General features: G+C 34.6%; 1 protein-coding gene across 2 annotated transcripts; it reads right to left on the reverse strand.

Annotated features, from left to right (window-relative positions):
• Window positions 1-880: 880 nt before the first annotated feature.
• LOC122025303 (RING-H2 finger protein ATL74-like) lies at window positions 881-11,201 on the reverse strand. Of its 2 annotated transcripts, XR_006123660.1 has the most exons (4): window positions 10,743-11,200; window positions 9,744-9,841; window positions 1,267-2,026; window positions 881-1,051 (listed from the first exon to the last, which is right to left on the reverse strand). XR_006123660.1 is itself a non-coding variant. In XM_042584084.1 (3 exons), the coding sequence occupies exons 1-3, from the start codon at window positions 10,917-10,919 to the stop codon at window positions 1,705-1,707; spliced, it is 597 nt and encodes a 198-aa protein (XP_042440018.1). In that variant the 5' UTR covers window positions 10,920-11,201; the 3' UTR covers window positions 1,267-1,704. The 2 variants fall into 2 exon arrangements, 1 of the variants encoding a protein (XP_042440018.1); XM_042584084.1 differs by lacking the exon at window positions 881-1,051 and having other exon boundaries at window positions 10,743-11,201.
• Between the last annotated feature and the right edge of the window lie 1,589 nt (window positions 11,202-12,790).

Genomic DNA, 12,790 nt, shown 5'->3' on the forward strand with positions numbered 1-12,790 from the left:
TTTCTATTTTTTAATTTTTAATTTTTAATTTTTTTAAAAAATTTCATTTTCTATATATTTTTTATAAAAAAATTACATTTTTTATGTTTTTTAAATTTTTTCCTATTTTTCTCTTTTTTTAATGATTTTTCTAATTTTTAATTTTTTTAAAAAGTTTTTCATTTTTTATTTTTTATTTTTGCTTTACATTTTCCTTTTTTTATCACATTTTTCTCTTATTCAAAGATATTTTGGATAAAAAAAAAATTCGTTAACCTCGAAAATAAGAAAAACTTCAATTTTTCGAAATTTTTCGATTCCGAGTTGCATGCTCCTTTTACTGACGTGTCAAGCATAGAACATTACTCGAGAATCATCAATTACTTAAACGAAACAGGATTTTCATTTATAACCTTATATGGATAACCAAGATTATCAAAGATAACCCCCAATCAAATACATCCTAAAAGAACAGTCCACCTCATAAAATTCTTGTCAATGCAGAGTCTGAGAAAAGATATCATATTGATAGTAAAAAATAAAATCGTCCTCTCAACCGTCCCTCCAACATAATCCATCATTGTCTAAAAAAGAAAGTAAATTATGAAATTCATCCAACAAAAAATGATTGAAACAACCAACATGACATTCAATACCCACTAAAAATTAACCCCATACATATGAACAATAACACCCTTAACTGAGCCAACTGCATCAATCAATGATCAATTTAGTCCTATAAAAATTTTCTATCAGTTTCCAAGATAAATTAGAAAATGAACGTTGGGGCTCATCCAAAAAAGAGTTTTATCGTTGTGTGGGCTGCCCTGCATTTGTTCCCTGTACAAGTTTTAAAATATATACTAACAATTATATTTGTCGGATGCTTTTAACAGCCTTCTCAGCATCCATTGACCAGGTTATTAATTAAAAATCACAGAAATATTGACCAATTCATTCATGCTCAATCATCGATGACAGAGATTTGCAACTACTACTAACCTACTTCCCATGCCCAATCCATCTGTGTTTGTTGTGAGCAGTTGACTAGATCACCATCTTGACTTTTTTACTTGCTCAACAAAAACAAAGTTATGTCAAGTCAACCTTCTTGTTTCTAAAATTAAACAAGCAAAACATACAAGATTCTGCGAGGAGCAAGTTATGCTCTTATTTACCAACTTACACTTGAAACAATAATGATAATGGATATAATTGAATACTCGAATTATCAAAAAATAGTAAGGATGATGATAATGGATATGAAGGTTCAGGAATTGTCAGTACCTGCAGGGATAGGAGAAACTTAGCTCATCTGATCACTCTTGGTTTTGCCAGAGAACACATCTCCATAGTTTAATCTGTTTATCTTCAAGCATCTGAGGTTCAATAGGGTTGTTCACTTGACCAACTTAAACTGTATTCTAAAAACACCCAGATAGATTCAAGGAGGACAGATTCCTGACTAGATATCAAGCTACCCAAAATTCACTATTATTTTACATGCGTCGAACAAATGAAAAGAAGAATTTGAGCAACAGAAGCTTTGCTGTTAGCTTCTGAAATTTTGAATGCTATTTAAATGCATGGAAATCAATCACAAGCATGCAGGTTTCCTAACATTTGCGAGCCAAAGAATTTGGTCGGATCTTCAGATTTTCTTCTCTTGGCGTGGAACAGTTAACTTCAAGTTCAAGAAGGATTTCTCGCCTGACTGCGTGATAATTACACAAACTGGTCGCCTTGATGAGATACAGTTCTCTGGGTTTCTCCGACTCTTACAGAAAAAACGGACTCTGAGAACTGGGACTGGCACGGATCTGAACCAAGAGTTTCAGACGGAGAAAAGGGCCTGGCGGGAGGACAGTAGAGAGGCTGCATGGAGCGCTTTCTATCGGGAGAATCTCGCAAGGAAATTCTACAGACAGGGCATGTTGAATGTTGTTTCAGCCATATATCTATGCAAATGACATGGAAAGTGTGCCCGCAAAAAGGTAGAATGCGCAAGACATCCTTCTCTTGGTATTCTGCAAGACACACTGTACACCTACCCAAAGCGAGAAAAAAAAAATGAGTTAAGGATTCCAAAGATGCTCATCCCTAGCACCAAAAAAAAATATGCTCATTCCATTTGAACAAACATAAAGGTAAAATTTCAAAAGGCGACAAAGGGGAACAAAATTAACCAAATGTTCATTGAAAAGGAAAGGCCTAAGTGTGGGTGTGTGTACCAAATCGGTGGAGAATAAACACTGTCTTTTTCAACTACCTGTTTGATGGTGCATTGTGGTCAGAGTGCGCGAGTGGAAAATTTTGTAAGGTTGTTATGTCTCCTTCATACTTTGTGAATAATAGCTTTGAGTAGTTAAAAATAAACAAGTAAAAAAAATAATATAACAAAGATAAAAATGTTTAAAATGATGTGAAGAGTTACCAAAAAGGATAATTTAAAAAAAAAAAATACTAATGTCCAAGTGTGAATTAAGAAAAAGTATATGGTATGAACATATTCAAAGACATCTAACAGACTCAGCAATTAAAAAAATTAAATTGATTAAAGTTGAAGGAATAAGAGTTAGGTAGAGACCCAAAAACATTAGTTAATGCAATAAATAAATAAATAATTTAATCTTCTAAATATTACTAGTGCAAGGGAAAATGGTAGAAAGAGACCAAAAGGAATTAGTTAATGCCATAAAATAATTTAATAATTTTAAATATAAGGGGTAAATAGAGACAAAAAAATAATAATTCAATCATTTAAAGGAATAAGATTCAATGGAGGATAAGATTCATACAAGTGACCTATGGTTGAGACATATACAGCTTGGGATAAGATTCATGTAACCAACCTTAAATAGTTGGGGCATCTATGGCTTGGTATAACATTCATATGGATGACCTAAAATTAATGGGGCATCGACGAGCTAGGGATAAGTAAGATTCGTGTAACTGATCTAAAATAATTAAGACACCCACGGCATATAGCCCACCTAAAATAGTTGGGAGATCCACAGTTTGGGATTTAGCCGGCCTGGCCTGAAATAGTTGGGATATACCTGCTTGATAGACATGATGATGATGATTAACTATTACCAGTATATGGAATTATTGACATTTGGAAATACAACTTTCTTTTCTGGCTTATTCTATTGCAATGGAACATTTATTTAAGAAGAGTTACAGGAATTGTGATGTAGAACTTTAGGGAAAGGGGGAATACTTGAGATTAGAATGAAACTTAGATAGATGGACTGATTGAGGGAAAAAAGCTGCACCTAAATTAACTATCGATGAAGAAAAAGACTCGTATGCTGAATATAGCTTCAAATTCCAGAAAACAGCTCTAAAATGATATATATCAGAAATTATATAGTTCAACATGAATATTTAATTCTAGGTTTTGGGGAACCAACAAAATTGTTTGATTTAGAGCATTGATCTGCATATATGCTTAGCCGATTATGTCTTTTGACTATTTTACTAGTTAACAGGAATATCTGAAGAGAACAAATTGTCAATTGACAAAAATTGTAGTTGATGGTAACAGGGATGTAATAGAGCCAAACTCGAGCTGGGATCAGCTCGAGCTCGAGCTCGAGCTTGAAAAAAATAAAGCTCGGCTCGAACTCGATTGAGCTTGCTTGCGAATTTGAGCTCGAGTTCAGCTCAACCATCTAGTCAAATTAAACTCAAGCTTTCGAGCTCAAGCTCAAGCCAAAACCAAAATAGAAGTAATTTTGCAGTAATTTTTTATATTGTATATCAAACAATAATAACTATTTGATTCTTTTGAAAATAAACTTTCAAATTTTAAGATTTTACCTAATACTTACCATTAATTACTTAATGGTACTAAATTGTTCAGTATTTACACAAATAAATAAAAATAATATATTATATATAGCCTAGCTTGATAGGGCTCGACAAGCCCTCGAGCCAGTATTAAGTGAGCTCGACATCGGTTCAAATATTAAACGAGCTGGCTCGAGCTCACTATCACCTTGAACGAATCTCCAAAAGCCTCTCTATATCTGAGATGAGAAGCCAACATCTTCAACATCAGTAGTCAATTGTTTGCCCATCATGAGTCGGCTGTTGTGCTTGATATGGCTGATATCATGGGAAATGGCAAGCCCACATCTTCAAAATCCTCATTTATTACTTTCCGAAATGACCATCAATCAACTATTTGTAGTCCATCAGTCAACTGTGCCATATAGAATCGACTTCGCAAGTCGGCTTCTGAACATTTTGAGTAGAGCAATCGACTACAATAATCGACTCGAAATCTTTCTATGATGATTTTATTGTCTAGTCGACTCAAAATCTTTCTGTTTGATTTTTCAGGCTGAAAACACTATCATTGAATCGACTGATAGCGTTCATGTAGTCAATTAATAGTGCAATTGACTAATATTGTTCATGCAGTCGACTGTACTGTTCACAATGCTAAAAAATTCACATGCTTAATACACTATTCACACTAAATTCTCTTATGCCAAGGGATCTCCAGGACTACCTCGTATGCCCAGTATAAGTCAACCTCGACTTATTAGGATCTCATTCTTATCTAGTATCGAGTTGACCTCAACACTTCCCTTGCCTAAAGAATCATCATCTCTAGACTTCACCCATTGCCCAGAATCAAATCACCCTTAACTTGCTATGACCTCCACGCCAACGCCAGTTGGACATCAATTATAAGTGTTTAGTCAATTGTGACCCACTTGAAATTCTCTCTTGCAACTTCGTATTGGACTTCTAACTACCAAGTGTCCTATCAACAGTGATTCACTTGGAATTCTCTCTTGCCAAGTCTTGTTAGACTTCCAACTGTCCCGTGTCTAGTCGACTGTGTCACTTGGACTTCTCCACTATCAAGTGTCTAGTCAACCGTAGACTACTTGACATCTGCTCAACCATCAAACATCAAAACTCAATTCGAGCTTGCTCGACCTTGACCAAATATCCATTGCCCCAACCAATGTAGCATGGACACTAAAAAAAATAAAAAAATTGAAGTGTTGACCACGAACACGACACACCACGCAAATACGTGTGTCGGATAAGGCAAAAGCTGCATCATTAACTTTTTAAAAGTTTGACCAGTCGGATATGGCTAGAACAGGGCTGGGACACGTTTCTAGATACGTTTTGGCTCAATTGCAAAAAATTAAAAATTGCAAGAGTTAAATTGAAAAATTAAATTTATGAGGACTAATTAATAAATAAATTAAAATAAATTAGTCCTTTGATATTTCTTGCTCCTGATTATTTCCTACTCTTGTTCTTTCATCATCGATCATCACAACACCACTCGCTGCTACTCGCCGCCACCCTCCAGTTTCTAGCAAGTTTACTTTTCTATTTTTTCTTCTGAAATCGCTGCTCAGAATTTGTTTTTACTTTTGGGAATTGTGTCTTCTTAATTGTTGTTTTTTAGCTGAAAATTTAAAATGTTCAGCCAATTTTGCAATGAAATAACACTTCTTTAATTTCTTTTGCAAAAAAAAAAAAATTGTACAGGAGGATGATGGAAAGTCAATTGATCAATATGTTTATGTTATTTGTAACCTATGTGTGATGGAAAGTTTTCAAAATGAGAGTGGATAGGAGGATGATGATTATTCTCCTTTGTAGAATTTGTGACCAAGGTGGAAAAGGCAATTGGAGGAGGAAATGTTACTTGGTCATGCAATATATGTACTAAAGTGTACGAAGGATCATATTCGAGGGTGAAAGCACACTTGTTAAAACAAAAAGGTGCTAGAATTGTTGGTTGTACCGCTATTACAATGGATCAAATGAAGCGTATGCAACAGCTTGTGGATGATGCGGAATTGAGAAAGAAGAATTCTAAACTGAAAGAAGTTCCGTTGCCTTCGTCATCTGTATCATCAAACATGGCTTCAAAATCCTCATTTAGTGGTCCTTTGCAAAATGATGATCCAACTCCAACAAAGAAAAGAAAAGGACCACTTGGCTCTCTTGAAAAAGCATTTAACTTGAATGTTAGAGATGAGCTCCACTTTGAAATAGCAAGGTTGTTTTACATCGGAGGATTATCATTCAATATTGCTAAGAATCCTCATTATGTTTGTGCTCAATGAACGATTCCAGGTTATCTTCCACCTGGATACAATTTATTGAGAACTTCACTTCTTCAAAAAGAAAAAGCTCATATTGAAAGATGTTGGAGCCAACAAAAGCTACTTGGAAACAAAAGGGGTTAGTATTTGTAGTGATGGGTGGTCGGATGTGCAAAGAAGACAGTTAATTAATATCATGGTCGTGTGTGAAAGTGGTCCTATATTTTTGAAGGCGATAAATTGTGAAGGCAAGTACAAGTATAAAATTTTCATCTCTAAGTTGCTCATTAATGTCATAAATAAAGTGGGACATCTTAATGTTGTCCAAGTGATCACCGATAACGCACCTATTTGCAAAGTGTTGGGTTACTCGTTGAGGCAAAGTACCCACTAATATTTTAGACTCCTTGTGCTGTGCACACATTGAATCTTACTTTGAAGAATATTTGTGCACCGACTAACTCTCGATAAAACAAAGAAGCCTTTGATGAATGCAAGTGGATAGCAGAAGTAGCAAATGATGCTTCAATGATCAAGAATTTTATCATGAATCACAATATGAGATTATCGATGTTCAACATAACTCAAACTTGAAGATGCTATTACTTGCGGATACTCAATTTGCTTTCACGATCATTATACTTAAAAGGTTTAGACAAATCAAGAAATGTCTTGAAAACATGATGCTTGGTGAAAGATGAGATCTGTACAAGGAGGATGATATAGTGAAGGTCAGAGTAATGAAGTACAAGATATTGAATGATCAATTTTGGGAAAAGATTGATTATATACTTGCTTTCATAAGTCTGATTTATGAGATGCTAAGGAAAGCAAAGATCAACCTTGTCTTCATTTAGTCTATGAGTGGTGGGATGAAATGATACAAAAAATGAGAGTTGCTATCTCAAAGGAATCTCATAGTGGAGATTCAAAGTTTTATGAGGTTGTTCATAATATTCTAGTGAAGCGATGGAATAAAAGCAATACACCTCTACATTGTTTGACACATTCTTTGAATCCAAGATAAAGCTAAAAAAAATTAACTTTCCAAGTTTTAGCAAATTAGAAATATTAGTTCGTGAATGATGTTAAACTATCAATCTTTTTATATGGATATTATAGCTATGAGTGGCTCCAAGAATCTCCCAATCGTCTTCCTTCTCATAGGGACAACGAAATTTCAAGGGAAAGGAAAAAGTGCATTGAACGATATTACTCCAATTCATCCGAACGAAGAAGTGTCAATGAAGAGTTTGGCTCTTTTTCAAAGGTGATTGATGATTTTTCTGATAATGATGTAATGTGTGATCGAGGTTTGATGTCTCCAACTAAGTGGTAGGTTATCCATGTGCTTCTGCACCAACTCTTCAAAGTTTAGCTTTAAAGCAACTAGGACAACCATCTCCTTGTTGTGAGAGAAATTAAAGCACCTACAATTTCACACTCATTGAAGAGGAACAAGATAACACCACAAAGAGATGAAGATTTGGTGTATGTTCACTGTAATCTTCATCTTTTATCTAGGAAGAGTCCACGTTATAGTGAAGGAGAAGGTAAGATGTGAGATGTTGGAGCAGAAGGATTTGATTCCATAGAAATGGAGGGTGCTATTATCCTTGAAATTGTCAATTTGTCTCTTGATGAACCTGAATTAGAGCCAGTCTTATTTACTGATGACGACAATGTTGGTGATGAGACAGATATGAATGTTTGATTTTTTTACTTGTTTAAGATGGATTTGGTATTTTATATTTTGTTATGTTTACTTTTTGTTTGTAATGGATATTTATGATTGATATAATATGATTTTATATTATAGGATTTTTAATTTTTTTAATACTATATATATATATATAATATTTTTATATATTGTAATAATCATCGTCTCCTAGCCATATCATATCTTATATTTTCAAAAAATTTCATATCGTCGTATCCGTGTCGTGTCTAATATGATACCCGTATCCATGCAAGATAGGCCGCTACAGACATATCTAAATAAAATTAAACGTGTGGGTAGTTATTGACCTCATAGTTACTACATAGAAAGATGAGAAAAATATTAACTTTGATCAGTGTTCTAAATGGAAGTCAAAGCGGCCGCCTAGGCGGGAGGGGGACATCAACCGCACCGCTTGGATTGGCGGTATTTTAGGCGGACAAAAGTCAACCTAGGCTATTGCTATTGCTGTCGTCATTAGGTTAGAAATCTCGTCGTTTCACCCAGATCAGCACTGCACAAATGAGGGATCGACGCACCACGATGAGTACGAAAGCGTTGCATGGGCCCGACGACCAATCCAGACCCCCCCACATGAGCCCAACGACGGCCCGGTCACGTCGACCGAACACGACATCAAACCCTGCAGCGCGCCCTAGCTCGACGACGGGCTCAGCCGCGTCGCCCGGGCCCGGAGACACGTCACCCGAGCCCAGCAACACGTCCAATCGTGCAACACATCCAAAGCCAAAACAGAAAGAAAGTTAGGTTTTTCTTTTTTAACTTAGGGTTTAATATATTAATAATTTTAATCAACTCCTAATTATCATTGGGATAATTTAAATACACTTAATTAAAACCTAATAAAATTATCCTATTAATTTAATTTTTATATATATTTAAAAAATATTTTATTTATTTTTTAAAAAAATAATTTAGATTAAATTTTTTTATTTTTAATTGATATATTTAAGCCTACTAAAATTATTCTATTCTATTATATATATATAATAAAAAAATCAATTGCTTAAGCAGTCACTGACCGCCTCGCCTACCACCATTTACAACACTGACTTTGATGATTGTGGATCAAAAAAGTTTTCTTTGCTAGAGAATATTCACATTCTTAGAAACTAGTCACAAGTGCAATATCACATAACAATAATGAAAATTCTTCAATGGTAGCCACATGTTCTTGAAAGGATTCCTGTGTATGGTTGTATCTTAATTGCCTTGAAAACCTAATAGATTTCACAGTCGCATGATAACTAGAATTCAATATTCCTTCATCCGCATTTCTCACTAATTTTCAAATAGGAAGGGGCAAATGGAGGGTTTTTTCAAAAGCTTCAGAGGTATTTTTTAGATGACGGCACATGGACAAAATAGATGGGAGCACAAATTAATTCATATGTAAATACGTGTATCTTCTAATTATGAAATAAAAAATCTAGTAAGCACAAATACTGAAATCAACAATGCAGAAGAAATATTAAAGGAACATAAAATAAGAGGCATAACTAAGTCAAATATTAAAATTGAAATATAGATATGGGTATTAAATTATTTGATAATAAAACAAAAGTAAATAACATAACTGATAATACAGATTTAATGCAAGACCTATAACTAAAAGCGAAAAGATTTATAGGAGGAAATATTTTACATACAATATCAGACATAATGCATAAGAACCAATTCATGCTTTCAAAGAGATTGGAGTTCAACATATCCTAATTCATTAATGGTCAAGTAACTAGTGGGAAAAAGGAAAAAACACTGTGACATAACATACAGAAAGACAAAATCACTTTCACTGAAAAATTATAGGAACATAAAAATGAGAACGACAACAGAAGATAAGCACTATTTGGGTTTAGCAATAGTTAGCAAAGTAGCATACTATAAGGAACTGTGCATTGAATACGGATATGCCAAAATAAGAAACTTACTGTGTGTCTTGTCCAGAAGAAAAAGGATGAGCCCCAAATTTCTTTGTTGGAAAACTAGCAACTGTAACTGGTTCCAAGCCATGGATCCCACGTTCCAGCTGTTTTGTGAGGGGAAAAAAGTAGGAATCAGTAGACAATTAACCATGCTTGAATATCATACTTTCATGTGTCACCGAGTGTCATCCAGAAGAAACCTATCAGGCTTTTCCAGGCAAGGAACTCAAGTGCCAGGAAAGTAAAACAGTAAAATAAAATATTATATTAACAGGTTTTTTATTTTTTGATTCCAGATTATCTCAAAATAAATAGCAAAAAACAAACAGAATACCAAAATGGCAGACATAAAATGAAAAGAAAATCAAACTAAAAACGTATTGATTAAAAAAGCATGCTCAATATTACAAGGTAGGGGAAAACTAAACTAACATTCTTTCAAACTTTTATCTGCGATTATTGTTAGAAATTGGGGGGCATTTGTCTCAAACAGAAAGAAGTACAATAAAATGATGTAAAAGGACAGAAAGAATCACAAACTGGCAGCCAACATCCCCATTTATACAGGATCTGTGGAAAGAGACTCTTTTTATTCCACCTCAAAAGCAACACCAGATATCACCAACTTCACAAATTTCGTTATAGCTTGTTTGGACAAATTTAGTTGGGGAACAAATTCATAATAAATTTATTTTCGATTCTCATTCTTGGATATAAGCGAGAAAATGATAATTGAAAATTCATTTATGTTTGGAATCAAGTATATCGACATATTTTGTAGTATATTGGAGCGTCCTTTAGTCTCGTGAATTCATGAAACAGGAATTAAAGTAGTCTTCATCGATTCAAAGTCCTTTTTTTGGAAAGTGGATTATAATTCCCTCTTTTCATCAAACATATAAATCTGAAATTACTTATTCCATAACAGTATATAGTTCGAAATAATCTGTTAGTTCCTCAAGCACACCGATCTCATTATGCGAAGTGGTCATTAAGGAAACTTACAGCAAACGAACCAACAATGCCAAGGTCAGATCTGGAGGCGTCAGTAGGAAGCGACATTCGTGAGTTCCTGAGGTGGATTCTCGCACAGATGAGCCGCGTGCACACGAAAACTATGAACATGGTGCTCACCGCGAATCCGATCACCGTCATGACCAGGTTAAGCCCTGGCCAGATCATGATTCCTCCTGTTCTTCCCCTACTCCTCCCCTCCCCCTACCTCATCAAAGGCGGGATGCCGATAAAGGCAGCACCTTTTCCTCAAAATCTACCGCGATTCCCGGACGCGATAAGTATCCGCAAATCACTGAAGCCAAAAGATGGCATCAGTGATCGGAACCCTACGCGGAGGTATAGAGAAGAAGCATTCGCCGCCCGGAGAGGAGAAAGGGGAGGAGATCTGCCGAGCGAGGCCAGGAGAGACTCCTGCTGCCAGTGGCTCTTACTCTATTTGTAACCCTACTCCGTAATATCCACTTCCCAGAAATTGTTACTTTTTTATTTTATTTTGTTTTATTTTATTTTATTTTTGAAGAAAGCTCGGAAAAGCCCCTCATTTTAGGAAAATTCTGTTACAGTTAAGTCCATATGCTCAAAAAGCCTCAAATAATCTCCCAATTATAATATATATATTCTTATCTTATATCACTTTTCAAATATTGTTACTACTATTCAGATACTAAAACTTAAAAGAAAATCAAATGCATTATACCCATTTTGAAAACTATTTTTGAAATCAAACTATATTTTTTTTATAATTTCAAAATTATTTAACTAAAAATAATGATGTATTTTTTTAATTGGTATCGAATATTTAATTTACACCTACTAATTTTGAAATATCAAATATATGGTCTCTCAAATAGAGTAAAAGAGATATTTTTACTGCAGAAAGCTTTATCATCTTTGGTGCAACATTAAAGCAATCCTTAGGATTTAAGGAGTTAAAAAGTAGATAGAATTCTTTTTGATGTGTGCCTAAGGGGAGAAGTAGAGTTTAAGTTAGAAACCTTAATTCTTTTTAGAATTGAAAAGTTGGGTTAAGTAATTATCCTAATTTAAACATATTGTCAAACATTAAAATGGATAGATTATTAGTGCAATCGACCTCTAAAATTTTCATATTTGACAATATGTTTAATGGAGTCTAGTCAGGTCAAAGTTGATCGGCTGCCTAGAAAAGAGAAAAGTCCAAGTGGTCAAGGTGACCGGAGTCTTTGCAATGGTGAAAAGTCTACCGAGTGACTAGTCCTAACTGGATGTTAGGCAAGAGAAAGTTCTAACTGGAGATTAGCAATGGTGAGAAGTCTATCGAGTGATTAGTCCTAACTGAAAATTAGATAAATAAAAGTCCTAACTGGAGCTTAGATAGTGGTGAGAAGTCTATCAAGTGACTAATCCTAACTAAAGATTAGATAGATGAAAAGTCTTGGAAGAGTAAACTCTAAGAAAGTGTAACCAAAAGATTTTCAGTTGACGGCGCTCGATTAACTAGACCAACGAATGTTGAATTCTGCTAACACTGTTTTACTTTTCTATTTTATATCTATTATGCTAAGCCAATATTGTAGAAAAGTCTTATTCGATTAGGTTAATCAAGCACTAAGCAAAATCAAAGAAAGTCTAAACATGTATAAAGGACTAGATGTTTAGCGGGTAAATTAAGGTAAGCTCCTGGAGTAGAGTGTAGTGAGGTCATGTCTCATTTGGAACAAAATCTTAGGCGTTGATCCAATTAAAGAAATCAATGGAAGTTTCTAAGTCGAGATTAGACAATCCTAACTTTCATATCAGTGCATGTATATTATTGTTTAACTCTGTTTTGCATTGTCATGACCCCTTGAACTTAAAAGGATCATAACTTTTACTTCAGAAGTCAGAATCAGGCTCTGTCAAAGCCACGCGTGCAGAATCCAAAGATCTTTATTTGACCCACTCAATTGAACCGGAGGTTCAGTCGACCAATCCCTAATGATAAGATCAAATCAGATTCAAAATCAAGCTGAAGAAGGAAATACTAGTTCAGTTGACTGATACATTTATCGATCGAC

The sequence above is a fragment of the Zingiber officinale genome, chromosome 9B (genome assembly GCF_018446385.1).
Source record: "Zingiber officinale cultivar Zhangliang chromosome 9B, Zo_v1.1, whole genome shotgun sequence".
Lineage (NCBI taxonomy): Eukaryota > Viridiplantae > Streptophyta > Magnoliopsida > Zingiberales > Zingiberaceae > Zingiber > Zingiber officinale.

What these genes read in the sequence shown, in the direction of transcription:
- LOC122025303 (XM_042584084.1), bottom strand. Translation starts at nt 10,919, where the DNA reads ATGATCTGGCCAGGGCTTAACCTGGTCATGACGGTGATCGGATTCGCG. An exon ending in GCATTGTTGGTTCGTTTGCT is followed by an intron (nt 9,842 to 10,742) that starts GTAAGTTTCCTT and finishes CTCACAAAACAG; the next exon opens with CTGGAACGTGGGATCCATGG. An exon ending in TCTTCTGGACAAGACACACA is followed by an intron (nt 2,027 to 9,743) that starts GTAAGTTTCTTA and finishes CGCTTTGGGTAG; the next exon opens with GTGTACAGTGTGTCTTGCAG.